We start from the raw sequence: 27,603 nt of genomic DNA, 5'->3' as shown, positions 1-27,603 counted from the left end.
TGAACTCAAGATCTGCTGACTCCAGGGCCAATGCTCTACTATGCCACCTAGCTGCCCCTAAGTGTAACATCTTTCAAATCCAGTCACATTACTATAGAGAAATAAGCATTTTCATCCATTACATTAAAAGTCATTAACTGGGCTTACAGATTTAGAGCTAGAAGTGACATCAAAGGTCAGCTAACTAAATTCCTTTGTCTTTATCAATGAGGAACCAGAGGTCCCCAAAGGTCAACATTCCCGAGGTCATATGAGATAAAAGAGACAGAGATGGGATTTGAACCCAGAGCCCCTAATTCCAAATCCAGCTCTGCTTTTCACTGTACCACATAGCCTCCTACTAAACTCTATCTATAAGAGACAGGAGCTGCCAGCTCCTGTAGTGGCATAATTGTCACCACTTATTTTAACGATTTCTGTCTCTTACTTGTGATTACAGTATGTCTCAGCAGGTGAGACTGGGGTTGGATGCAGCCTAGATTGGACCATGCCCTAAGTGATGCTAAGACATTGGCTGAGAAGGATACTCACGGCTTGCATTCTCTAACCGGATCATACAGTTGAGGAAATCATCAAAGTCAAGTTGGTACTGCTCGTCAGCATACCTTAGGACAATTAGCTGCAGGAGGTAATTGTTCAGCTGGAAGCCTGGAAAAAACAACAGAAGAACATATAGGTGACAAAGAGGATTAAGGTGTGACCTCTGATAAAGGAATACAGGGGAAAATAGGGGTGACTCAGAAGGTGCTGTCAGGAGCGGTGCTATTTGTTGACCGACCTTGTGACAGGGGGCCCCATGATCCTTTAGGTTCCTCTATGTTTCAGCCTTTGGGCAGCTCACAGCCTGGCCCAGCACACAAGACTTCAAGGATATGATAATTATAGGGGTAGGGACTAGTTCTCTGATTTCATTGAGATAGGGAACCAATACAGCTACCAACACCTCCTCTACAATGTAGATGTCAAATTCATATAAAATGGGGGTCTCTAAGCCCTACATAAGGATCCCAGCTGCCTCATGTTGGCTTAGAAAACCACATATTAACATTATATAGGTTCTGTTGCATTTTCATTTTGCTAAATATTTCCTAGTTTCATTTTAATCTGATTTAACAGCACTTGGGAGTGTCTGACAGTTTTTATGAAGAGAGCTATCTAGACCACTGAGAGGTTATATGACTTGTCCAGGGTCACATTGACAGTATTTGTCAGAGGTAAGATTTGAATCCAGGTTCTCCTGGTTTCAAGGCCAGCTCTCTGCCTCTTATCATAATATGATTGGTATTTGTATAGTTATTTAAAGTTATTTTCTCTTTTGATCCTCCTAACAACCCTGCAGGATTGGTACAATTATTATCCCCATTTCTCAGATAAGGAAACTGGGGCTCAGAAAGATTAAATGACTTGCCCATGGTCACACTGCTAGTTAAGTACCAGAGGTGCAGTTCAAACTCAGGCCTCCCCTTCAGGTTCAGTGCATTTTCCACTACTCTCCTGAATTTGGTATTATCGTATTGAGATCATGACACCAGCATTCCCCCCTTAGGACCTCTTGACTTTCCAGGAAATATCATCCAAGTGGGTGGCCATCCCTAACTCAACTCCATTCTTAACAAAGGTCCTGCCTCCTGACATCCAGGGCTGTGTTCCAAGTTAGCTATCCCTAGTTATGTCCCAGCATCCATTTCAGAGTTTCTAGGCAACACACAGGATTCACCAACATCCCTGGTACTCCAGCTGTGGATACCTGCAGAGTAAGCAGATGTTTCCCATGGACATTGGAGTTTGATTCTGTCAGAGGCTCCTGAAAGCTAGACATCTCCCAGGGAGAATCTCTGCTGGCACACATTTTACAGACTTTCAGAAATGAGTAATGCACATTAAATATGCCCTGCAAGATATGTATGCTAAAATGGGTTGTTTGTCTCCTTTCATTTCTGCCTGCTTTCTCAGCTTTCAGCAAATTGCTGGAAAGGTCACAAATGGGTAAACAAGAATATTGTATACAACTAGTCACTGGGATCTTTTTGCCTCCTCAGTTACTGTTAAGGAGGGAGGGAGGAAGAGATGTATCCATTTTTATAAAGTTCGTGTCCAGGAGGCCTGGCCATAAGCAACATAGTTTTACACCTTCCTCTCTGCAAGATTCAAGACCCAGGTTTCTTTAACTTTGTCCTCTGCAAAGACCTTCCACCAATACCCTGTAAGGGAATCCCCAGGGATAAAAGGGTAATAGGACCTTGGGATGTATAAACCTCTCCTCAACCTGCTGACCAAGTTCCTGAGAGTTTCTACCTTCCTTTCTTTTTACACTCTTGAAGTGCTCAGGGATCACGTCCGTCAAACTCGCTTTGGGCAGTATCCGGCTTAGCACTGGGTGATGCTTAAGAAATACCTTAGAACAGAGGATGCTCAATGACCACCTTCCTTAATAATAACAATAACTTGGGTCATAATATTATCATTATACTTGTATAATAATAACATATATAAAAGAGTTTTAGGCATTTAAAACCATTATTCTGAGAAGGCTTCTCTAAACTGCCAATGGAGTCAAAGGTACAGAAAAGGTTAAGGACTCCTGATTTAATGCAAATTGATTTAAGGAAAGTTAAGAAGGCCTGGCCTATTTCCACACCGCCACCCCCAAAACTAAAACATTCTCAGGTGCCTACCATGGCATCTGAAATTCTGTTAATAATGTAATATAATATAATATTTGGTGGTGTTTGGTTGTTTCAATCTCATCTAACTCTGTGACCCCATTTGGCATTTTCTTGGCAAAGATACTGGAGTGGTTTGTCAGTTCCTTCTCCAATTCATTTAACAGATGAGGAAGTTGAGGCAAACATGGTTAAATAACTTGAACAGGGTCACATAGCTAGTAAGTGTCTGAAGGCAGATTTGAACTTGTTTCTTGACTCCAGACCAGGTGCGCTATCCACGGCACCACCTAGCTGCCCATAATATAATATTGTCCCTGCTATATAGATATAGTTCCTACCATATACCACTGTGCTAAGAGCTTTACAAATATTATTTGACCAGCACCATAAGAGCATAGAATTAAAGCTGGAAGGGACCCCAGAAACAATCTAGTCTAATCCCTTCATTTCATAGATAGGGAAATTGAGGCCCATAGAATTTAAGTGACTAACCCAAGGATATATGGTACCAGAGATAGGGTTTTCACCCAGGTTCTCTGACTCCAGAGCTAGTACTACTGCCATTGTGCCATGCAGGGAAAGTAAACACGAAGGGATAAAATGACTTACTCCAAATTCTACTACCTGTTCAGTGGCAGAGCCATAGAATTCATACTCTTCTGACATCAAAGATGGTAGGATGGTCTCGGTGATAAGTCACTCACAGTTATGCTATATTACAGCTACCTTTGTGATTACCATTAACCAAACCCAAAGGGCCACATGACAGTGAGATGCTCTAGAGTCTAGAATAACAGATGTTAACATCCTAATATGAAAATCAGAGGAGCCCCAGGCTGCATCACAGCCTCTTGAGCTCCATGCAGTGTGAGAGCCACAGTCAGAAGTGGGGGTGTGACACCCTCTTGGGATGAGAGTGAGCTTATTCTTCTTGTTGCATCATTGTTTTGCCCTGCATTTTCTCCACACAGTTCTAATTCCTGCCCACTCACCATCTTTCCTTGGTGCCCCTCATTAAAACCCCAAATGCTTCTGTTTTACCTGCAGCCTTCAAGGCTAGCCGTAGCTCATAGGAGGACATGGTTCCAGATCTGTCAGCATCGAATCGAAGGAAGATATTCTATGCAGGAAGGAATTGCAGAATATCAGAGTCGGAAGTGATCATAGGATCGTGGTACTAGAGTCAGAAGGGATTTCATAGTCTGTCTGGTCCAACTCTTTCATTTTACAGATGAGAAACTGAGACCCTAGAGAGGCTGCTGACTTGCCTAAGCTCCCCAGGTGATGTCACAGAGTAGGAATTTAAACTCAGTCTTTGATTCCAAACTCAAGGTGCATTCTACTGTACCACATTGTCTCACTTCACTTGAAGGCTTCACTTGAGTGAAGGAAAACCCACCACTTTCTATGGTTACCTATTCCATTTTGAGATTGTTCTGTTAGGAAGTATTTGATTTTGTTCAGTCATTTAAGTCATGCCCAACTATTTGTGATCCAATTTGGGGTTTTCTTGGCCAAAGATAGTGGAGTGGTTTGCCATTTCCTTCTCCAGCTCATTTTACAATGAGGAAACTTAGGCAAACAGAGTTAAGTAATTTGCCTGGGGCCACCCAGCTAGGAAGCATCTGAGACCAGATTTGAACTCAGGAAAATGAATCTTCCTGACTCCAGGCCTGATGCTCTGTCTACTGTGCCACCGACTGCCCTGAGTGGTTGATTGAGCCAAAATCCTCCTCTCTACACCGAAGCTAATCTTTTGACTCTTTCAAAGATGGCACCCAAGGATGGTACCATTTATCATATTATCCGGGTGATTGCCAACTCTTCCTCTCACTTGATGCAGGTGCAACTTTAAGTTGGGGTCAGGAAGAGAAAATTTTCTGTAAGGGTATGTTGATGCCCTCAAATAATTAATAACAGCACAATTTTCTTTAAGAGGAGATTCCCTTCACTCCCACCCTTATAACGAACTGGCACCCTGGTAGACTACTAAAACTAGAATTTCTTCATAGTGATGGAATTTTGTTATAATTTCTTCTCTGTAACTATCCAAAGGGCCAAACTGGCTCCTTTAAATTTACAGTGGGGAAGTAAAACAGCAGACTAGTTGTAGACAGTGAGGTACCACATAATCACACAACAATGTGGGTTACATACTATCCATGTCTTCAGCTTGTTCCAGAACACTTTGAATTCATCGAACTCCAGTTTTCCATTGCCATTGGTCTGGATGGGACAACGTGTCAAGAAAGAATATGAGTAAAGGTCAAGAGGTCAGAGGGTTCTGGTGGAATTTCAGATCTGGAGTCTGTTTAGAAAGAATGGTGTGATGGGGAGGAAGAACACTCCTCTGTGGAAACCCAGGATGAAGAAAATTAAGAGTCCTTTATTTTATCATTAAAACCCTTCATATCAGAAGAAAGGAAGTAAGAGAATAGTTTTGTAAGAAAAAAACACATTTTTTTAAAAAAGCCTTCTGATCCTATTATCAGTACCTCAAGTAGGAAAAAGAACACTTTATCCTTTTAAAGTCACCCTTACCAGAGATACACAGCAAGAAAAATGAGCAATATAAAAACAAAGGATGTCATTAAAATTTTATTTTAAAACATACCCCTTTTACCTGCACATGTCTATGCTCTTTCTGTCTCCTTCCAGGTAATTTTTTAAATTATTCTTTAAGAACAGGGAAATAACCATATTGGGTCATGGGTTTGATATCACCTCACTTAGGGACCCAGCCTCCAGCTGGGATCCCCCATCAAACTACTTACATTTTTATACACCCCATAAATATTCCTGGTGACCCATTGGTAAAAAAATTCTTGCATGTAGCCCATTGAAATATGACCTCTAGTGGATGGCAAGAAGGTTTTGCTTGCATTATCTCTTGGACATAGTTCAGAATAGAGCAAAGAAGGTCCTCATAGGATCTGGAGTTGGAATAGACTCTAGAGATTATTTAGTCTTTACAGATGAGGACACTGTGTTCTAGAGAGGTCAAATAGGTTTCCTATGCTCATATGGATAGTAAATATCAGGCCCAGGGTTGTGATCAAGACCCTCTGGCCCCAAACCCACTACTTTTCCCATTACCTACTCTTTTCTTTCATTCCTCTTTGTACCTATAGAGGTAGAAAGGGGCTTAGGGACAAGAGCATTGATTTCTAGCCATGCATTTGAAAGGATACATCCATTAGAGAAATGATATTTCTGCAGGAAATGAGGCTTAGCTTCTTGAATTTAATATTCTTTTCTGCAAACACACACAAAGCAAAAATGACAACAAAATCCCCCTCTCATTCCTGAGATTACAAAAGCGCAAGTATGCATCAGGACATCTCAAAAATAAGTGTAAAATCTCAGCCCTGAATACAAGGGAAAACAGCTAAGCACACAGTGAGAGCAAAGGAGAAACTAAAAAAAAGATACAATAGAAAACGTGGCGTAGCGATAAATATTCCTCTGCTAATTGCGTCCTGGAATTGAAGAGGTTGGTTTGGACACTTACTTTTTTGCAGCACAGCATTCAAAACATATTCCAGTTCCTCTGCTGTTACCTCCATGTCCTGTTGAAAATACGGACAATTTCTTTTCCCAGGCCTTACCAACTTCTTTGTTTAAAGGAAAGAGATTCCAGATGTCTTTGGCCCAAGGATGTTGAATTACCAAGCTAAGTCTTACTTACTCCCTGTGGAAGGATTAGGCCCTTTGGCACTTTGTACTTTCCTGGCCTCATCATTTTGTGGAACATTAAGTCTCCTTGAAAGAGGGAGGACCAGCTCAAGGCAAAATTAAGTAGAAAATGTTAGAATTCATAGGGACCTCAGAGGGTCATCTGATTCAAGCCACTCATTTCTTCAATAAGGAAACCTAGGACTAGAGAAATTAAGTGACTCACCAAAGGTCACACGACTAGGTAAATTTTGGCCATGAATTTAAAAAAAAATTGATGACAATATTTTACTTTGTAATTTTATGTATTTTATTTTATCCATTTAAAAACATTATTCTGAGAAGGGAGCCATTGGCTTCATTAGACTGTCAAGGTGGTCAAAGGTACAGAAAAGTTAAGAACTTTTGATTTAATGGAAATTTATTTAAGGAAAGTTAAGAAGGCCTGGCCTATTTCTACCCCTCCCCCCAAAACAAAACAAAAAAACAAAAATAAAAACAAAATTCTCACCTTCCTGCCCTGGTATCTGCAATTCCACTATTTGCAATTCATTCCTTTAGGTTAAGGCATTGCCCTCTTCAGGCATACCTTCCACTTTTAGAGTGCTTTACAGTTTTCAAAGAGATTTTACATACTTATCTCATTTGATTTTTATGGCAGCCCTGTGAGGTAGAGAATGCTGGTATTATTTTCCCCATTTTATAGGTGGAGAAACAGGTTAAGGGCCTTATCCAAAACTGGGACTAGAATCTAGGTCTTTTGACTCTAATTTCATTGTGCTTTCTGTTACACCACAGCTACTTCTGTATTTTAAAATACCATTCTCTCTAATCATTAACATCTAATACAAATTGTTTAGATATTAAGTAGTTACTAGTCATTAACATCCAATATAAATTGTTTAGTTGGTCACTAGCACTACTACCACAGCTAGTTGAGAAGACGATATTCTTCTCAGCTGAGAGACTGGGGAGAGAATGGTTAAGATTGGGGAGGGGAGGGAAGAGGAGGGAGGTCAGATCATGAGTCATTACACCTTGAGGACTAGGTTTTCCATGAAAGCAGTGCGTGTGCGTATGGGGAGGGTATGAGCAGCCAATGCCCATTATGAGGGCACAAGGCAACAGAATGGGGAAAAGCAGGATACAGAAAGGGAGATACAAGATTCTGAAGCGCTTCCTGTTCTTAAAAAAAAAAGAGAGACTAAATCATACTGAGTACATTTGAATATTAAACATTTTCATTATTTTGTTACTTCTTAGAAATTTGGCAATACCATAGAGCTTTTCTTTTTGAAGCTGACTAAGTGATTAGTTCATACTAATGTATTACTAAATAAAAATAGAATAATGAGGGCCTCCTGAAGAAACAATGCCTTAGCTCAAAGGAATGATACTTAAGATGGGAATTTCAGCACAAATTTTGGTATTAAATAATTATAAGAAATAATTTTAGTCATTTAGATGAATCTTTTAGAGCAAAAGTGTCAAATATTCAGCCTATAGCCTACATATGGCCACCAACACTCCAAAATGCAGCCAAAACCACATTAAAATGTAATTGGGAAATATTTAACAAAATAAATGGTGGTTGGTTGTTGTCCTTTGTTCTCAAAGAGGATCAAAATGACACTACTATATTGGAGTCAAGGTACAGCGTTTCTGACTGTGGCTGATCAGACCAATATGAGCTCGGACAGCTCTACCACAGGTTGGGCATAAATAGTCCACAACAAAATAAATAAAAATACAATAAAATGTAGATAACATTACATTTTAAAACTAAGTTAATTAGAGGTGCATAGGGATCCTTATGTACAAATTAGTGGCCCCCAATTCTATTTGAGTTTAACACCACTCTAAAACAGGAGCCTCTCAAATTACAGTACCATACATGTGGCTACCTGATCCTCTATCTCAGCACCTGCTTTTATAAGATTCATTATATTTCATAACTTTCCTGCCAAGGTTCAGGCTAACAAATTGCATTATTACCACTGAAGCTGCTGAGAAGACTGGGGAAAAAAGGCAAAATATCCTTCTCCTTCAAATCTTTCCATGTTAAGAGCAGGACAAGAAATAAAAATGGTTCAATCCCATGACTCTTTTTCCCAGGTTAGAGGTCTAAAGATGTGCTATTTTTGCATGAATTCGAATATATTTGTTCTCTGTTACCTCTCCTGCAATCTGTTCAAACAGTGCTCGGAACTGTTTGTCTTCCTCGGTTTCTTGACTAGGTGAAGTTGGTTTAGATGGCTAGAGAAAAAACAAAGGTATACTCTGAGATTTAGGAAAAACATGTTTGAAGTGCTTTGCATAGACAGAGTTCGTTCCGAGTTGCCCAAGGCAGACTGCTGGTATATTGAAAGAACTGGTTAACGTGCTAATATATTCCAGCTGCTTTTGGATGTGCCCATGATGGGGGAGGGAGTGGTGGTGTTAGGGTGGAGGCAGAAAAGTCCACTCAAAAGGTTTCAGGTATACTGTTGGGACAAATGGAAAGTACTGAAGGAATCGTTTCAGAATGTGGTGATAGGACTTCTCTGACACCCCAGTGATCTCTCTTATGGGCCTGGTTATTAAATTCATTGGGGTTAGAAGAAAGAAGCACAAGAAGTGGGAGCAATGGAGGCCTGACATTGTCCTCCCTTCAACCCCAATGAGGGGTTTGAAAACATTAGAGAAACTGTGAATAAAGGTAGAAAGGAGGAAGCAGCCTGATGAAATGGAAAACAAAAGGAGGGGAGGTAGATGCAGAAATGAGGCTCAGAGTGATTATGTGAATTGCTAATGGCCGTACAGCTAATAAATAGATGTCATTTGGGAGAGTGAAATCCAAGATTTTCTGATTCCAGATCTAGTGCTTTATCCATGACACTATATTAACATTAAAACATCAGCCGGTCACATAACTAAAAATCACATGATTAATTTTCCCTTCATCTCCTTATCAACTGGGTTCTAGAACTCCTTAAAAACACATACTACTTTAAAGACTTACCTCTGGGAGGGCAATATCCACATTTCCATCCATTTCCCTGTGGAATTAGGAAACACTTGCTTCAATGAATTAGAAAACACTTGATTCAATTATAACCCATTGCAATAGCTATCTCTGTTCCATCATACTCCCTTCAACTTTGTGACCCATTGAGAAGGTCTCTCTTCCTTTCAGACATTTCCCATGTTATTCATAATCCTTGGATACTCTGGGAAGAGAGAGGCCAAGAGTTCTACAGGTTGACTTTGGGCCAACAAGCTCTGGCTTATATCAATACCTTTCATTTGGATAATCCTTTACAATTTACATCCATGATCTCAACTGATCTTTGTAGCAGCTGTGAAGTTATAAGAACAGGTCTAATGATACACATTTTTCTAATGAGGAAATAGGTCTGAAGAGATGAAGTCATTTGCCCATAGTTGCCCAGCTAGATCAGGTGGAGCTAATGCCCAGGTCAATGGATTCCTTCTTCATTGAACTTTCCACTTTTCCCCAATCATGGGCATGGCTATGACCCAAACAATCTTTGGAAGGTTTTGAATTTTAGGGACCAGTGGACTAACCAGAACATCACATCCTTCCTGTTTGAGAGTTCTGCTTACTTTAAGAAAGGATATGTGAGAAATGTTGCTTATTACATTAAACTACTAAGAACTTCTGTATGGGATAATGGAATGGGCCTTGAGCTTGGGTTGAAAGACCTGGTATCCTGCTATGAGTCTTAGTGGCCATGTGACTATCAGTATTTCTACGACCCTCAACTTCCTCATCTGTCAAAATGGGCATAATACGTGTATGTCTATTATCAAAGAGTCAATTTGAAGAAAATTTCTTTGCAAAATGTAAGGTGATATTTAAATATATGTCATGATTATTCACATACCAGAGGCATATAGAACAATAATCCTGGAGTCCAAAGACTTGGGTTCAAATTCTACCCGTCATTTACCACCTGTATGACCCTCCGTAAGTCACTTCATCTACTTCAGTTTCCTGACTTGTAAATGAAAAGGTTGGACTACACAATCTCTGCAGTCTCTTCTGGCTTCTTATTTCTCTTCTTATATCTATGCCTATAACTTGCTTTACCTTATTTGTTGAGGGCTAACTACTTATTTGCTTCCAGTTAGCTTAGGGAAAGTGTAAAAGGCAATTGAGAATAAGCTAAAGTCTGAGTGGAGGACACACACATACGCACACATACACACGCACACACACATACACACACACACGTGCACGCAACTCTCTCTCTCTCTCTCTCTCTCTCTCTCTCTCTCTCCATATATCTGTCCTCTGTCTCTCTGTTGCTGTCTCTTCCTCTTCTTCTGTTTTTGTCTCTGTTTCTATCTGTCTGTCTGTCTCTCTGTGTCATTGTCTCTGTCTCTATATTTCTTTCTCTGTCTCTTTCAATCTCAGATTGTGTCTGTCTCGAGAGATGAAATATCAATCTCTATACTGCTGGAGAAAATACGAGGAAAGAAGACTGGAGATGAGTTTATTTTTCTATTAATAATACTAAGGTGATCCTTTCCAAAATTTTTACTTAGCACTCTCAAATTACTAGGTAAGCCACTGGAGGCAGATAGCAATATGGATGTCCTATCCATAGGCTATGGAACTGATTCTGAGGTCAGACTTTATAATAGTCTAAGCTGAGTTAGTTGGTGATAAGAGTAAAGATGAAGTTGGATTTGCCAAATATAAACATCTCAAGAATTGAAGACCCATGGGACTCTTCTCTTTATACACCCAAGGACTTACTGACCTCACTCCAGACACAGGATCAAAGTAAGCTGTGAAGTCCTTGCATAAATCTGATGCTTCTTTATGAATATAGCCTAAAACTTTAATATTCAGTTGGTATAATAGAGGGGGGGAGGAATAGAATGTAATTTACTAGATATTTTTTAACCATTATAAAGGATTTTTGAAGTGAGGGCACGGATGTTCTTTATTAAATTCATAAAGTAAACAATCATAACCTTAATATACAGTATAGGGAAACCTCTTGAATGTCAGCTTCAAATATTCATAAGAAACTCCAATAACCAGATATTTATGGACATTTTGTTGTACTCATGGATCTCTGGAATGTAAGCCAACTATGAACAGGAAAGACTCCTTTCTACTAGGTTGTTTCTTTGCTTAGAATGTTGGAATCATACCTCTGGGTTTAGGATCATAGGATTTAGCACTGGAAAAGATCTTGCAGATAATGAAAGCTGAAATTCATATAGCAATTAGCATACATTACCCAATTTGGTCCTTCAAACCAATGTAGCTACTTAGGAATGAATATACCCACTTTGCAGGTGAGGACACTGAGGTTCAGAGAAATTTAATGATTTGTCCATGGGCACTCAGCTACTGAGAGGCAGCATGGGATGGGGGATGATAGAGAGCTGACCTTGTAGTGAGGATGATCTGGGTTCAAGCCCCATAACGGTAGTAAGACTCTAGGCAAATCATTCTATCTCTTGGTGCTCTAGGCATCTTTCTAAGACTAAGCACTTCCAAGAAATCTCTGTCCTGCATCGGTAGAGGGAATTTTTGTGTCTTGGAGCTCACTCTACCACTGAAATCATAGATCCAGCTTCTCTATATTGCTCAGCTAGTATATGTTGGAGGCAGGATTCAAACCCAGGTCCTACCCCACTCTAAGGTCTGACCTGTTTTCATCACACTACAACATAACTCATAGTACAGATGAAGAAACTGAGACCTAGACTTCCTTCAAGGTCATACAGGGTATAGAAGTCCTATGTTCCAGTACTAATTCTAAAACTTATTAACAGTGTGACTGTGGGCAAATGATTTCTCTTCTATAAAATTCAGGTCCCACATCTGTAAAAATGGGGATAAGATACATGCCTAGCCTGCCCCAGAGGGTTGTTTGTGAGGATCACGTGAGGTAAAATAGGACAAGTGTCTTGTAAATGACAAGTGTCAGTTACTGTCATTGTCAGTCCAGTTCACAGGGGTGAGTGGTCAAAACAGGAAGCTCCTCCATAACCACCAATTGAAGCACAACGTGCTTGCTAAGACAAGGACAGTAAAGAGATGATGATACATTATGGATGTGAAGTATCGAGTCAGGCACCAGGTAGACTTTGGTTGTCACCTAAATGGTCTGAAGGAAGTTGCACGGAGAACCCACAGGGGTACTTCTCTGGGATCTCCTAACCCCACTAGGAAGGTACGACAAAGCATTAAACCAGTCCCCGTAGTGCTTTGCTGCTGACGCTAAGAAGGAACTCTCCCTCCTCAGGGTATTTAGAGAAAGCATTTTTTTGATGTGGTGTATAGAGAACCTTCACAAAGTTTACTGGGACAAGGTTGCGGTAGGAGAGTTAGGAGGAAGGCAGAATTTAAATTTATATTGCTGTGTGTCACTGTTTCCACCTCTGGTGGAACACCACAAAGTAACAGTTGCCTTTCATGGCTGTTGGAACAAATTGTTCTGCCTCACTTAATTCTAATTCATCTGCAAGTCAAGACATCACCGTAATGCCATTGGCCTTCTTAGAACATGGAAAACCACCACCACCGTCAAAACAGTAACAGGGAATCATGGGTAATGACCCTGGGAAATGAACCATGTTAATCATGGGAAAGGAACGATCATTGCTCTGATAATCCCCTACCTGTGAAACTAAGATGATTTCCATGGAAATGAAATCATAAAAAGTGGATTTAGAATAAAACTTCTTGGTTCTGGGGCTTACCCTGCTACCAACTAGCCACAGAGTTGCTATAAGGGCTAACTGAGCTAAAAAAGGGATTAGTAAACCTTGCTGAGCTTTATACATGTTATCATTTTGTTTACACAGCATAAGGTCTTTGCCCCAGCACCCTGAAATCAAAGGGCTCTTCTCCCTTCAGTTGTTAGGAACAACCAAATTTAGCACCTAATTAAATGATGATGGTAATGATAATGATGATGATGATTTTTAAACTCCCATTTTGGGATTTTCTTGGCAAAGATAGTGGAGTGATATGCCATTTCCTTCTTCAGCTCATTTTACAGATGAGGAACTGAGGCAAACAGGGTTAAGTGACTTGTCCAGGGTCACACAGCTAGTAAGTATCTGAGGCCGGATTTGAACTCTTGAAGATGAGTCTTCCTGATTCCAAGCCCAGTGCTCTATCCACCACCGTACCACTTAGCTGTTCACATTATCATTATTAATATAACAATAATTTGTTACTCACTGGGTAATGGCCTTCTTCTCTGAAAAGATTCGAAGGCAGAAATTGGCTTCCTGATGTGGTTCAAAAGTTGAAGGAATCAGGATGTATTCCCCAGGGGGCAGCTTGAATCTCTCTGAGACTTCTCTTAGGTTAATGTATGTTTTGCTCCTGGCCTGAGAAGCGTGATATCTGAAAAAATCCTTGGTGAGATGCTCATCTTTGGCAGGGCTCTAAAATGGAATCCGGAAAGGGGAGTTTGCTTAAAGGATAGTATAGCACTAGGTTTAACTTTCAGGATGCTCACATGATTTGAGGACGTGTACTTTTGAATCCTACCCCTCCTCCCCAAAAAGCCCCTCCCAAAATAACTCCATTTAGAGTGCTTTGAAACCCTACACAGCAGGTTTCCCCCTCATATGTCCTCATGTATCAGCTTCATCTTGCTCAGGGATATCTCCATGTCACAGATTCTGGTTTCTTGGCTCTTTTCATTGTTTCCACTTTATTGGAGCAAAAGACCCCCTCAAGCTTCTCTTAACTACCTTCCAAATCTTGTCTGTCACTTAGTCAATCAGTCAACAATCCACCATATTTATTAAAAACTCTTACTTTGTGCCAGGCGTTGTATAAAATACTTAGGCTTCAAAGAAAGGTAAAAACGTGGTCCCTGATCAAGGAATTCGCATTCTCATGAACTTGTTAGACTTAATGAGAATGGGTGGGTTCTGCCTCTAACGAGACAGCATTGAGGTGATGTCTGGCTTTTGTGAAATATCCTAGGTAAATTATTAAATCTTCATCAGAAACAAAAGCAAAATCATTGACAAATAGGAATCATGGATACTCCAATGAGCCTGTAAGGAAGCCCTTGTAGAGTAAACAGGGACCTGCAGCTTATTCTTTGAGAACCATAGCTCCAAAAGTTGATCTATATCATTTTTTATATCTAGAGACATTATCACTACCATTTTACTTCATTACCTTGGTTAATTACTGTATTGGTCCAAATATAGATTACCCCCAAATATAGTATAGAGCCCCAAATTGATGTATATTTTAAAGGAAAAAGCACGTAGGTATGCTCTGGGTCAATGTGTAAAAAAACAAATTAAATTTATAAGTAAAAAAAGCTTCATTTATCTTTCATGAGATGCTTTCTCCAATAATGAAATGCCAATTGATGGTACTTTGCAGTTAGCAGTTTTGGTTTACACACTAGGGGAAGACTGAGAAAAAGCTATGGTATAAGACTGAGATTATTGGCCCCTCCCAGGATTTTCATAAGTAAGATTTGGGAAAGTAGAGAGAACAGTCTCTTTTGGGATCCACAAGAGGAAGTAATGAAATAAATTTATGTCAAGTTTTTCTTCTGAGGAATTTAAGGCAATTTTGTTAAGTCTTTTCTGTCCACCCATTGCCCCAGTGCCACATTTAGTTCATAGACCTATTTGTTGAAGAATGTGTACTTAGAAAATGGATGGTCATTCGTGAAGAGCAGTTTGGATAAAACTTCAGTTTTACAAAAGAATCATGATTTCATGTGTGGACACATTCTCCACTGATGCAGAATGATTGTACCCTCCAAGCCCAAGAAGACAGTGTCATGAGTTGCCATAACAACTACAATAAATCGTTCCCATTGGTCAACCTTTGGAACCTGGGCAGAACATGCCTGGTAAATGGCATATCCAATAGTCAGCAAATCAGCTCCAAATTTCTTGAGTTTCCTTCTGTCCTTTTGCATAAGGGCTACAATAAAAGTGCATTCCTCTTGCCCATCATCATCTTCCTCAGTCAGAGACAATTTGATCTGGGGGTTGGTCCAGAAGGTATCTGCCATTTGAAAGATAGAAAAAATATTTTCTCCTTAATCAAAACAAAAGAACAAAAAGTCCTAATAATACTATTTGTCCCAGATCTGACTCCATCTCCACTCCACTCCATCTCTGTCTCATTGTTTTTAGTGCCCTCAATTCTGCCTTCTAGGCCTGTTTCCTGCGCTCTCCTCCAACATTCCATTTTGTTGGCCTTTTTGTTTCTTCTTCCTCCTGGTGACCACCTTTTGAGCACTACTCCAAGTTGCTAAACACCCTCTTCCTTTCTCTTTCTTCAGGCCCCTCTCTAAGGCAATTAACTGATGAATCAACAAGGCTTTATTAAGCACCTACTGTGTGCCAACTCCTAGGCCAGGTACTAGGGATGCAGACAAAAATGAAACTGTCCCTGTCCTTTAGGAGCTTATATTCTGTCAGGCAAAGAACAGTTTATATATAAGCAAATGCAAACTTAATATAAAGTATTTGGGAAAGAGGAGGGAAGGTACTAGAAAACAAGAGAGGAATTAGAAAAAGTCTTGTATAGGTGGTAAACAGTTAAGTTGGGCTTTACTAGGGCTTCTAAGGGGCATCTAGGTGGCACAGTAGATAGAGTGCTGGGGGTCTGGAATAAGGAAGACACCTCTTTCTGAGTTCAAATCTGGCCTCAGACACTTCCTAACTGCATGACCCTAGGCCTGTCACTTAACCCTGTTTGACTCTATTTCCGCATCTGTAAAATAATCTGGAGAGGGATATGTTAAACCACTCTAGTAGTTTTGCCAAGAAAACCCCAAATGGGATCCTGGAGCACTGGACACAACTGAACAACAGCATGGGCTTGTAAGAGAGTGAAGAGGGAGTACATTCCAGCAATGAGGGACAGACAGTGCAAAGAGATGGAGACAGGAGGTAGAATGCCATATATGAGGAAAATCATGTAATCCAGTTTGACTGGAACCTAGTGTGTGAAGGAGAATAATGGGGAGTATGCCTACTTAGGCACAATAGAATCAGATTATGAAGAACTTTAAATACTGAATAAAGCAATGTGCATTTTATCCTTTGACCTAGAGGTAACAGGGAGTTGCTGCAATTGGAGTGGGGAGGGGAAGAGGACAAGAAAGTAACATGGTTAGATTAGTGCTTTGGGAATATTGATTTGGCAGCAGTGCATTGGAAAGGGAATTTATTAGAGGCAGGAGACCAATTAGGTCTCCATTACAATAGTCATGGTGAGAAGTGATTAAGTCAACTAAAGTGTTTGTGGTGTTAATGGGAAGAAAAGGAGGGTGAGAATCTACTCTTGCCCAGAAGCTTCTGAGTAGGACTCTTCTCTAATTACCCCCCCAGTCTCAGATTCCTCCCATTTAATCCTAAATCCATGTTCTCCAACTTCTTTCAATGGCCTCTCCCATAATACTGGCCTCAGTCCTGCCTTGCAGATGATCCCTTATGGTAATCAGATGCCTCTGACTTTTCCCCTGTATTGAAAAGCTGAACCTCCAAAGGACAAGAAAGGAGAGCAGGAAGGCAGACCACTGACCCAGGAAATTACGGCATCCTCCAGCAGTGGATCCCCGTACCCAGCTGCCTTGATGGACTGTCACTTCCCATTTGTGAAGGGCATCTTCCTCCAGGGCATCAGGAGTGAGGTTGCAGATCTCTACTTTGTCAAAGTGAACTTTGAAATCCTTAAAAGTCATCCTGAAAAGAAGAGGAGCATTACCCAGATCTCTCGTCTTGTCAGTGTCAGAGCTCCTAATAATGATAATCCATCTATAGGATGCCTTATCCTCTTTTTTGTCTTCCCTTATCACCAAGGACCCCTAGCACTCACTGTACATACCAAGGGCAATCATGCAAGGTACCAGGCATCATGTAATGGAAACTCTAAACTGACCTTTCACAAGGGGTGCCACCCAAGGGAGTGAACAGATGGGTGCCATATTGGGGGTTTTGTAACCACTTAAGTGGAAAGGAGACAATAGAAACAGAAGGTGTTGCAACAACGTAAAACCAGTGGAACACAATCACCATAAAGAAGGAAGGCCCTTGGTAAGAAAGTCCTATTTATCTTGATTCATACATCTCATTCTATTTATTTTCTTATTGTTTTCAACTTTCTGAAATACACACCTAATATCCCAGGGGCCTCTGGCCACACTTAGAAGGTTTTAGTTGAATTCCTGGATCATTTTGGAGAAAAAGTGTTTCAAGAATAATGCTGCCCTTAAAATATGAAAATTATACTGACCTGCCCCCTAGTGGTGAGACATAGCTATTTGTGTGGTAGTGGTGATGATCAATTGATCAATCCACACTCTCTCAACAAACCACCCAAGTGGTATACCTAGGTGTGAAGATCCTGCTATAATGAATTAATAAAAACTCTTCCCCAAAGAAAGAAACAGCCAATTCCATTTTTTGGTCTGGTTTGGGGACAATCAGTTTTAATGCAGAGCAGGGGTTTTTGCTCAGGTTGAATCTCATCAGAATCCCACTCAGAAGAACTATAAGGAAATAAAGTACCCCTCTCCCCTTTTTAGAAGAAAACCAAAGCAGCAACTAAAAATAACATAGCTATACAATATAAGAGATGGAAAAGACCTTAGAGGTGATCAGTAACAACAATTAAGTGCCTACTATGTGCAAGGAACAATGTAACATCGTGCAGCAGGAAGAGCCCTGAATTTGGAAGCAGAGAACCTGGCTCTGAATCCCAGCGCTGTCACTTATCCATGTGACCTTGGGAAAGTCACTAAAATCCTCTAAGCTTCAATTTCCTCATTTATAAAATGAAGGAACTGGGCCAGATCTCTAAGATACCTATCTTCGAGGGGATTATTGTCTAGTAATTTTAGGAGCAACTAGGTGTCTCAGTGGATAGGGTGCTAGGCTTAGAGTCACCAAGACCTGAGTTCATACCCAACCTCAGACACGTTCTAACTGTGTGACCCTGGAAAAGTCACTTAACATCTATCTGTCTCAGTTTCCTCAACTGTAAAATGGAGACAGTGATAGTGCTGCCTACCTCCCAGGCTTGTGAGGATAAAACAAGATAATATTTGTAAAGCGTTTAACAGTGTCTGGTAAGCACTTAATAAATGTTGGTTTCTTCTCTACTGGAAAGATATGTTTAGAAGTAGCTAATATAAATGGTTGTTGAATGAATGACATGAATGAAATAATGGTGCACACAGGGGAGATGTGTAAGTAATACCACCTTCCTTAAAGACAGTTGGGGTTATTTAATAGCATTAGACATGGGTACTGTACCAGAATTCTCCATCATCAAGAGCAGAATGGCATAGGCGTTTTTGCTCAGATGAGTCGACAAAATTCCACTCACGAGAACTATGAGAAAATAAAGTTAGTTTTCCGGAAGAGCACCATCACCAAAAACTAAAAGAATATAGAATCATATAATGTTAGAGTTGAAGAGGATCAGGCCTGGATTCAGGAGGGCCCGAGTTCAACTATGACCTCAGATATTAGCTGTGTGATGTTGGGCAAGTTACTTAACCCTAATTACCTCCAAAGCTAAAAAAAAAACAAGAAAGAAAAAGAAAGAAAGAAAGAAAAAACCTGTTAGTCATTTTGTCTTGATAATCTGAATGTGAGCCAGTTAGACTGCCTGGCTAAAATAGTAGAGAGTGCTGCACTCTGGTGGCACAGTGGACAGGGTACTAGGCCTGGATCTGGCCTTGGATATTTACTAGCTGTGTGACTCTGGGCAATTCAATTTTTTTTATTTGTAATGATCTGAGTTTATTTGCTTTTTAAACTTTTTAAATTTCACTCAATAAAGTTGACTCCTCTAATTTCCTGAACTAAACCAGATTCCTGATCTAGCACTTAGGTACTGAGGTGGCAATGGTCGTGGAGAAGGATGGGTAAACAGGAAAACTGTCAAAAATACAGACACAGCAAAGTGCTTGAAAAAAAGGGTCAGAGGTCATCACTGGCAATCACTTACTTTGCCTTATCAATGGCGAAGAAAAGCCAAGGACATATGCAAAAAGGCCTTGGTTCCAGTAATTATAATGTCAAGATATTAGGAGATACCGTGTTTTCTAGAGCTAAGGCCCAGCAAGCAAGCTGGGCCCTGAGTTTGGCATAACAACAATCCTTTGTGCTCACCCTCTAGATAATCTCACCCTCTGGCAAAGTCACATGATTATTATACTGCTTTGACCAATACCAAGTGTTCTCTGAGCTCAGACAAATACCCATGTTCTGGTCATGAAGTTCTGCTATGAATCAAACTTGTCTCATTGTTGCTGTTACCACTCATTGTCAGGGCTATAGCTCACTGTATAGCCATTTTTATAAGTATAGAGATCTCATCCCTTACTGCCTCAGGTCCCCCACCAGGGGTGGAACCCCAGCACATGCATCTAGATCCGCTCACTTTGAAATTAAGCTCCTGTTTGATTCCTGACTCTCTTGTCTCTAGCCCACTCTGTTCAATGCCTGCCAGCCATTCGTTAGAGGCTGGTTTGGTCTGATTGACATTAATAAGAGGAAAGATTTTAAATGCAAACGTCTTTGGGAGAGGTGATAATGTTGATTTAAGCTAATTCATGCTAAAGTATAAAAGATTGTTACTAGATTCTTTCCTGGGATCAGCTTTGATAGTGGAAAGAGAAATGGGCCCCTAAGTGGCAAACAAGAGGAAACCACATGAGGGAGAAAGAACATCCAAATAGGAATCTGCAGGTATTATCTACACCACAATTTCATATAGAGAGGAACTGCTGCCATTCATCCCAGGTATGTAACTGCTCCCTTATCTGGCAACTCAAGCGTTGTTAGAAACTCAAGATGAAGCAGAGGATACTGACTTGTCACTCCAAGGACCATTCCATTCCACCTGGCCCCAAGGATTCCGGACTCTGATGAGCTCAACCTTTTGGCCTTGGTAATTCACCTAAAGGGGGAAGTAGTAGAGAGATATGGAATTACAAAACAGTTTGAAAGCTTGGACATGATCACATATAGTGCACAAATCCTCCTTCCTTCCCACTGCTATAACTATGCTGGGTGGGGAGGAAGGAATAGATGGATTCCCCCAATCACTGCCCTCTGAGGTTGAGCCAGCATAACTACTGTGAAATTACTCAAAGAGAAGCTGCAGGTGGAAATGATGTTGATACAACAATCAAGGGGGAAGGTGCCGAAGGGTTTTCAAAGATAGGGAGAAGAATAGTCATAACAGCAGCCAGAGAGGAGAGTGTCTTCTCTGGCCTTGCCACATTATGTGACCATAGGTCTCTTGGGCAAGAGCTGATTCATTAGGCATGTGGGGAAGGCTGATGGCCTGGCCCAAGACAAACAGCAGATAGGAAAAAAAAGATTGGAGAAACTGTATTCAAAGCTGGAGCTTTTTCCAAGTCCACTTCCCCACATCATGAAGAGAACTTCAGTTGCCCCAGATCATGAGATCCGTCAATGAATAGTTCCTCCATAATGTAGTGAGTGGAAGAGCATTTGGTAACTGGTTTAGTGGGAGAAGCTCTTTGTTTGCACTCAGGATCTGTGTCCATGTGGGAAAGAGGGATTAAACAATGGAAATATGACCTTGCTGAAATTCCTGGGTAGCCAGAGTCTGGGAGAAGCTGTGGGTATAGCTGAGCATTAGCGTATGAATATATTTTCATATAATTCCTTTTGTTGATTTTATACTTATAAGTATAGAAACTGGATTGAGTTAGCATGCTTATCTGGTCTCTTGGATGGTGGCATCTGCTTACTTTTTGGTGAAGTCAGTAGATTAGGGAAAAATAGGGGAGGGTTTCCTTGTAGAAAAGGGGTTTAAGAGCTGTTTTGATTGTTTAAATGTGCTCTGAACACACCCCTTAGCTTAGCAAAATGAACAAACTTCCATCCAGATGGGAAGGAGCTGAGTTAGGGGCTAAAGGTCCTCAATTCCCTGGCATAGATAGAATCCCCACTATTGTAACTTCTTGGGAACTCACTTCAGCATTGAGTGGTGGGACTGCTTAGCATCTGGGTCTTATTGTAAACAGAATTAGGTTAGTGGCTAACAGTGTTCCCTAGTATTTCAATGTGCATAGGCATCAAGGCCATTCACCTCCATGAACAAGGCCTAGATTAAAAAACCTTTTGCTTTACCACTAAGCTTGTGCAGTTTCCCTTTTAACTACCAAGAACATTTATAGTTACTCTTAAACCCTTTGGGCACCAAAGCTAAGTCACTGAAAAACTCATCAAATGCTAAATAGCCCTTGAAATCTTCCAACCCCCAGTTGAGGGATTGATTCGCATTTTGAATAATATTGTTTAAATCATCCCAGAGTGGCAATTGGGAACTATAATACAACCTCCACTAACTAAAAGCCAACTAACTGAAACCCTCAATCTTTGTCCCGTGTTTTTTTTTCCTTTAGCAAGAGTGGAATTGCTCTTAGGAGAATAATGGCAAATGGCAAATGCACAAGTTGTTAGGCAGTATTCATTTGAAAGCTAGCTTCCAGGACATACTTTGGTTCAATACAAATTCAGGTCAACATCTCATACTTTCTAGAGCTACATCTCTATTATTGATACCATGACTACCGATATTTACGATGATAACCCTGAAGCATTCCAAGGTCCTGAATTATTAAAGAAATAGCCAATTATATTCTCCATCCTATAATGCAGAAATATAGACATCTTGAAAGATTTTCAACAATGTGTGGAAAAAAGGGTTTTATGAGATATCTGTAGGTAGATGATTCAATTGATTAGAACATGCCATTCCCCAAATGGTTCAATTTTGTTGGGATTCACTGTAATAATAGGTAGCATTTAGATAGCACTTTAAAGTTTGTAGAGCACTTTATCTCTGTTCTAATTTGATCCTCACAACTACTCTGGGAGGTGGACGCTGTTATTATCCCCATTTTACAGATGAAGAAATTGAGGCTGAGAGAGGTTAAAAGACTTGTCCAGCATCACAGAGGTAGAAGCATCTGAAGCAGAATTTGAACTCAGTTCTTCTGTATTCTAAGTCCAATACTCTCTAGCCACTGTGCCACTGAGCACTCTTATGTACTGCTCTATTTAACTATATATTCATTGGGTCTTTAGAATTATAAAGAATATAATCATTACAGAGTACAATCTGTATCTAGAAATTCACTATCTCAGAATTTAATAGAAACAATTTAGAGAAACACAATCAGTGTCAGCTATGGCTCCTCAGCCCTGCTTAAGTGTGACAAAAAGCAAATAGAACCCAGCAAAACTCCAATGCCCATTTTCTCTGCTGCTTCTTCATGTGATTCTGCAATATCTCTGTGTTCTTTGAAAAAGTGGTTGAAGATTCTGGTTTTATCCTCCCCATTCATCCCCCTCATGTTTCCACTTCATTCTGAACAGGCAGAATCCCTATGAAAGCAATGGCCTTAGACTTGTGACCACATGCTGACTTGCATCTCCCCCACCCCTGTCCCATCCATACCTTCTACTGCTTCTTAATGTCTCCTGTCATTGCTCTTAGGAAGTCCACTGACTCAGCTCACAAGACTTTTCTTTTCCTGCCATTCCTAATGTGAAGCAGCATGTGGCAGGGGCCATGACTCATGTAAGAGTGAGCTTCACGGAGGTGGAGAGAAAGGGTGACTTGGGAAGCAAAGAGGACAGCAACAAGATCGGGGAAATGTACTCTTTGGAATGAGATTTTTAAAGCTCTAATATGGGAATCTATCTATCCATCTACACACACACACACACACACACACACACAGAGTTAGAGGCTGACTATCAATATGCCACAGGGCTTCTGAAATATATATATATATGTGTATTATGTATATATTTGTATATATATTATATACAATATGTGTATATATATATATATATTTGTTGTTGTTAAGCCATTTTCAGTTGTGTCTGACTCTTCATGACCCCGTTTAGAATTTTCTTGGAAAAGGTACTGGAGCAGTTTTGCATTTCCTTCTCTAGCTCATTTTACAGTTGAAGAAACTGAGGCAAACAGGGTTAAGGGACTTGCTGAGAGTCACACAGATAGTAAGTTTATAAGACCAGATTTGAACTTAGGAAGAGGTGTCTTCCTGACTCCAGGCCTAGCACTCTATCCACTTCACCACCTAGCTGCTATCTATCTATCTGTCTGTCTGTCTGTCTGTTAGTAGATAGATAGTTACCTAGATATATGCACCCAAGTCAGGAAGATCTGGATTCAAGTCCTAGCTCTGACATGAATCGGCCTTGTCTATATGACTGAGCCACTCCTTAAATCTCTCAATGATCCTGGCAGCTCTCTAAGACTAGACATTGCAGCATAGGTGCTAATCTGAATTGGTAAAGGAAAGTTCCTCATTGGGAACTCCTAATTCAGATGAAATAATAGGTTCAGTAGAAAGGAAGAAAGAAAGAGAGAGAGAAAGAAAGAAAGGAAGAAGAAAGGAAGAAGGAAGGAAGGAAGAAAGAGAAAGAAACGAATGCAACTATTGGGCAGCCAGGTGGTACAGTGGATAGAGTACCAGATCTGGAGTAAGAAAGACTCATTTTCCTGAGTTCAAATCTGACTTCAGATACTTCCTAGCTGTGTGATCCTGGGCAACTCATCTAACCTCTGTCTGCCTTGATTTCTTCAACTATAAAGTGGGGACATCATCATCTACTTAACAGGGCTGTTGTGAAGGTCAAATGAAACAAGATTTGTAAAGTACTTAGCATCGTGCCTGGCACAAAGTGGATGCTTAATCAATGCTTCTTTCTTCCCTCTCTTCCTCCCTATCTCTCTTCTTTTTTCCCCATTTTTCCTTTCTCCACCCAGCAGTAGAAGTGCCAATTCAGAATATGCTGCCAACAGCATGGGTAGCAGAAAATAAAAGGTCTTCATTATGCAAACTGGATAATTAGCTCCTGAATAATTGAATTGGCTAGGTAAAAGAGGGTTCAGATGAGGAAAGGTGTACATCTGATCTTCAAATACTGGAAACGAAGAAGAGACTGAAGCTGTTGTTGGACTCCTTACCCGCCTTTCTTATCTCCCCTTCTCTTGGCCTTTCTCTTTATCAAATGCCCTGTAGGTGCTTATTCTCTCCTTCCTCAAGCACACAAAATGCTCAGTGTCAGTTTGGAGGTGCTTATGGAGGGAGTGACTTTGTGTTTTGGCCCTTTGGGGATTAGTGCTTTCTCTAGTGACAAGGGCTATAGATGTAGAGTTGAGAAGAATGGCGTAAATAAGGAAAAATTTTGAAGGAAGCTTGTGTGGGACTCCCCTCTCCCTCCACCCTACTCCAACATTTAAAACATCTGAAATTCATTCTGAAAGCTTGGAATATAATACCAAGGGCTTGGAATATGATACCATGTTGGCTCGTCACTGGGCATTCAAGAGGTTGCTGCAGTTTTTGATTTGGTTTTAATATCTGATTCAGCCTGGACCAATTCACCTTTCTTTCCTCCCCTGTATCTTGACAACAAATATTCCTTTTACCTACCTGGTCAATTCCAGTCAAAGTGTACGCATGACCCTTAATGAGGCCAAAAGGTGTCCGTGCTTCCGACTCTGAAGAGCTGCTGATCTGAAGCAAAAGCAGAGAATGGACTTGATACAGTCGAGCTTTGCAATTAATTGAAATGGTGAATGTCATTCCTTTTTAACCTCATCAACGTTAGACACATTGACTAGGCCCAACTCATTTCTTCTAATAAGACCAGTTCACACACTGCTACCTTCTGCTGCCCCTTCATAAACGCCAACCCAGACAGACAGTGAAGGTCCATGTATATTCCAGAAAATCCTTCTTTTTTGTTTCTCTGAGCTCCAATATGATGTGAGGACTGCACGGGAGGAATTTATACCTTTGTATATAATCCAATGTGTGTCATTAGCTTTTTCACTGACATAGTAGTGCTTGGCACATCTGGGAATCTTATGGATGAGAACTTCAACAATTTTCCAAGTAGTTTACCCCATTCTCATTTCTCCAGGGAGTTTGTCTGATTGTTTCTTAAATGTTCCCCTACTTTTTATCATAGTATCTGTTATAACAAATGGTGCTGCTCAATTAATTGACAAATATTTATCAAACACAATGGACAGGAGGAATCAGGATTCCCCCCACCCGTCCCCAACCTTTTCTTTTAGCTTGAAATTTATGTTTTAAAGGAAATTTATCTTTTCAAAATTAAATTCTGGTTGTGCACAAAACAACAAACAAAGCCACTATTCCTTCTTTCTTACTACCCCTTTGCCCACTGCAGTAGCTTGTATAGTCATTAAATGGATCACATCCATTGGAAGTACAACAACATACATCTATTTCCTTAGGGTAGATTATATTGGTTTACCCCTGTGCCTAAAATGTTCTTCCTCCTCACCTCTGACTCATAAGACCCCTAAGCTTCCTTCAAGCCTTGGCTTAATTTCTACTTTAAGATAAATAATGATCCCCTCAAGTTGCTAGTGCCTCCACTTCATATTATATATATATATGTATATATGTGTGTATGTATATGTACATATGCATGTATATTTATGTATATGTATGTGTGTATATATGTGTATGTATTTATATTGCCAGTACCTAGTACAATGCAATAGTACAATGTACATTTGTAAGTCAATGGTAATTCTGTCAGCAGCAATGCTTGGTTTTGACACTACAGAGCATCATACCCCTTGAATGCCCCTCCCTATTAGATTGTAAGTTCCTTAAAGGCAGGAACTGGCTTTCTTTTTCTTATCTGTATCCCTAGTTCTTTGCACTATATATAGTAGGCACTTAATGAATATTTATTGACTCAAATTAAAATCATTAGCATAGTGCCTGGTACATAGTAGGTGTTTAATAAATGCTGTTCCTTTTCTCCTCATAGATTTGATTTGGAGTATTTAACAAAGTGCATCATACTATTCCTGTGGGAAAAACAGAGCTGTGTGGGTTAGACAGTAGTATAGTAAGTTTTATTTGTAACCATTTGGATAGGTGACCAATTTATTCTTTAGTTACCTTGTATTTACTTTCTATGTGTTTTGTATGCGCTTATATGTGCCTACAGTGCCTGACACATAGTGGGTACTTCATAAATATTTGTTTAATTCATATCAGAAAACCACGACATGATTCTGGAAAACCAAGTCCTTTGTGGACATCAAAGAAAACTATACAGGATGTCCAGAAGAAGGCAATCAGAATGGTAAATGGCCTTGAATCCATACCATATGAGGATCCACTGAAAAATTGGAGGAGAAATTGGAGAAGGGTTATAGGGGGATATGAAGTATGAAAGGGGGATATAAAAGCTATTTTAAAGTTTTTGAAGGGCTGTCATGTGGTAGAGAGATTAGACTTGTTCTGTTTGGCACTAAAGGACAGAACCAAAAATGAAATTTAGGTGATATCTACAAAATCTTCCCAATCATTAGAGCTGTCCAAAACTGTATTGGCCACTTTGTGAAGTAGGTGATTACCCCTCATTAGAGTCTTCAATAATAGGCTTCATGACTACTTTTCAGTCATGCTACAATGGAGATTTTTTTTCAGTCATGACTTGGACTAGACTGCCACTTTAGAGCTCTTCCAACTCTAAACTAATCTGATTCTGTGATACTTCTGAAGCTTAATGCTTTTACCAATCATTTATACTTTAGTGTGCAAGAACTGACAAATCCTTTTCCAGGTTTTGGATAGGGAAGAATAGGAGATTCCTGGGACACTGAATTGGGGAGGGTCCATAATGGAGGAAAGGGATATGGAAAGGTAATGTGAGGGGACAAGCCTACTCCCCTTTGCAATTTTGCCTAGATATGGCTCTGGATAGAGAGATTAAAGTTCAGTGATATTAAATGAATTGCCCTAGGTCACAGTGACAAAAATGTGCCCAGAACTCAATTCCCTGCTCCTTCCTCTTCTATAGGACCTTCTATGGCCCTTATGTATGTGACTTACATCTATGGAACAGCCCACCATAGAGCATCTCTTCAATGCTTTCTCTAAGATCTCATAGAAGTTTTCTGGAGCCTTTTTAACTTCAAAAGTCTCTGCTACTCCTCCTGTGAAGTCTTCCATAGCTTCAATCGTGCTTCCACCCTTAAGGGCTTCATAGCTTCCATTCAGTCTGAAAAGGAGAGGAGAAATACATCAAGGCTGCTATGAGAGAGTAGGAAAACAGTCCTCTTCCAAAGAAAGGACTAGCCCTCCGGGAAGGATCGCAGGAGCCTAGAGATAACAAGGGAATCTAGAAACTGTCTACTACTGACCTAACT

General features: G+C 40.2%; 1 protein-coding gene across 1 annotated transcript in view; it reads right to left on the bottom strand.

The window, feature by feature from the left end:
• The window catches only part of CAPN9 (calpain 9), a 64,285-nt gene that overhangs the window by 5,917 nt on the left and 30,765 nt on the right, over positions 1-27,603 (bottom strand). Inside the window, exons 5-18 of the mRNA XM_036756696.1 lie at positions 27,287-27,455; positions 24,833-24,916; positions 20,198-20,283; positions 18,630-18,707; positions 16,897-17,057; positions 15,209-15,369; positions 13,558-13,766; positions 9,343-9,379; positions 8,517-8,597; positions 6,178-6,235; positions 5,858-5,922; positions 4,824-4,892; positions 3,708-3,786; positions 532-648 (exon numbers count right to left, since the gene is read on the bottom strand). Of these exons, the coding sequence (XP_036612591.1) occupies positions 532-648; positions 3,708-3,786; positions 4,824-4,892; positions 5,858-5,922; positions 6,178-6,235; positions 8,517-8,597; positions 9,343-9,379; positions 13,558-13,766; positions 15,209-15,369; positions 16,897-17,057; positions 18,630-18,707; positions 20,198-20,283; positions 24,833-24,916; positions 27,287-27,455 (1,454 nt within the window). The remainder of the gene's footprint in view (positions 1-531; positions 649-3,707; positions 3,787-4,823; positions 4,893-5,857; positions 5,923-6,177; positions 6,236-8,516; positions 8,598-9,342; positions 9,380-13,557; positions 13,767-15,208; positions 15,370-16,896; positions 17,058-18,629; positions 18,708-20,197; positions 20,284-24,832; positions 24,917-27,286; positions 27,456-27,603) is intronic.

The sequence above is a fragment of the Trichosurus vulpecula genome, chromosome 4 (genome assembly GCF_011100635.1).
Source record: "Trichosurus vulpecula isolate mTriVul1 chromosome 4, mTriVul1.pri, whole genome shotgun sequence".
NCBI lineage: Eukaryota > Metazoa > Chordata > Mammalia > Diprotodontia > Phalangeridae > Trichosurus > Trichosurus vulpecula.
The sequence above is the reverse complement of the archived record's forward strand: the minus strand, read 5'-3'. Positions and strand labels throughout refer to the sequence as shown.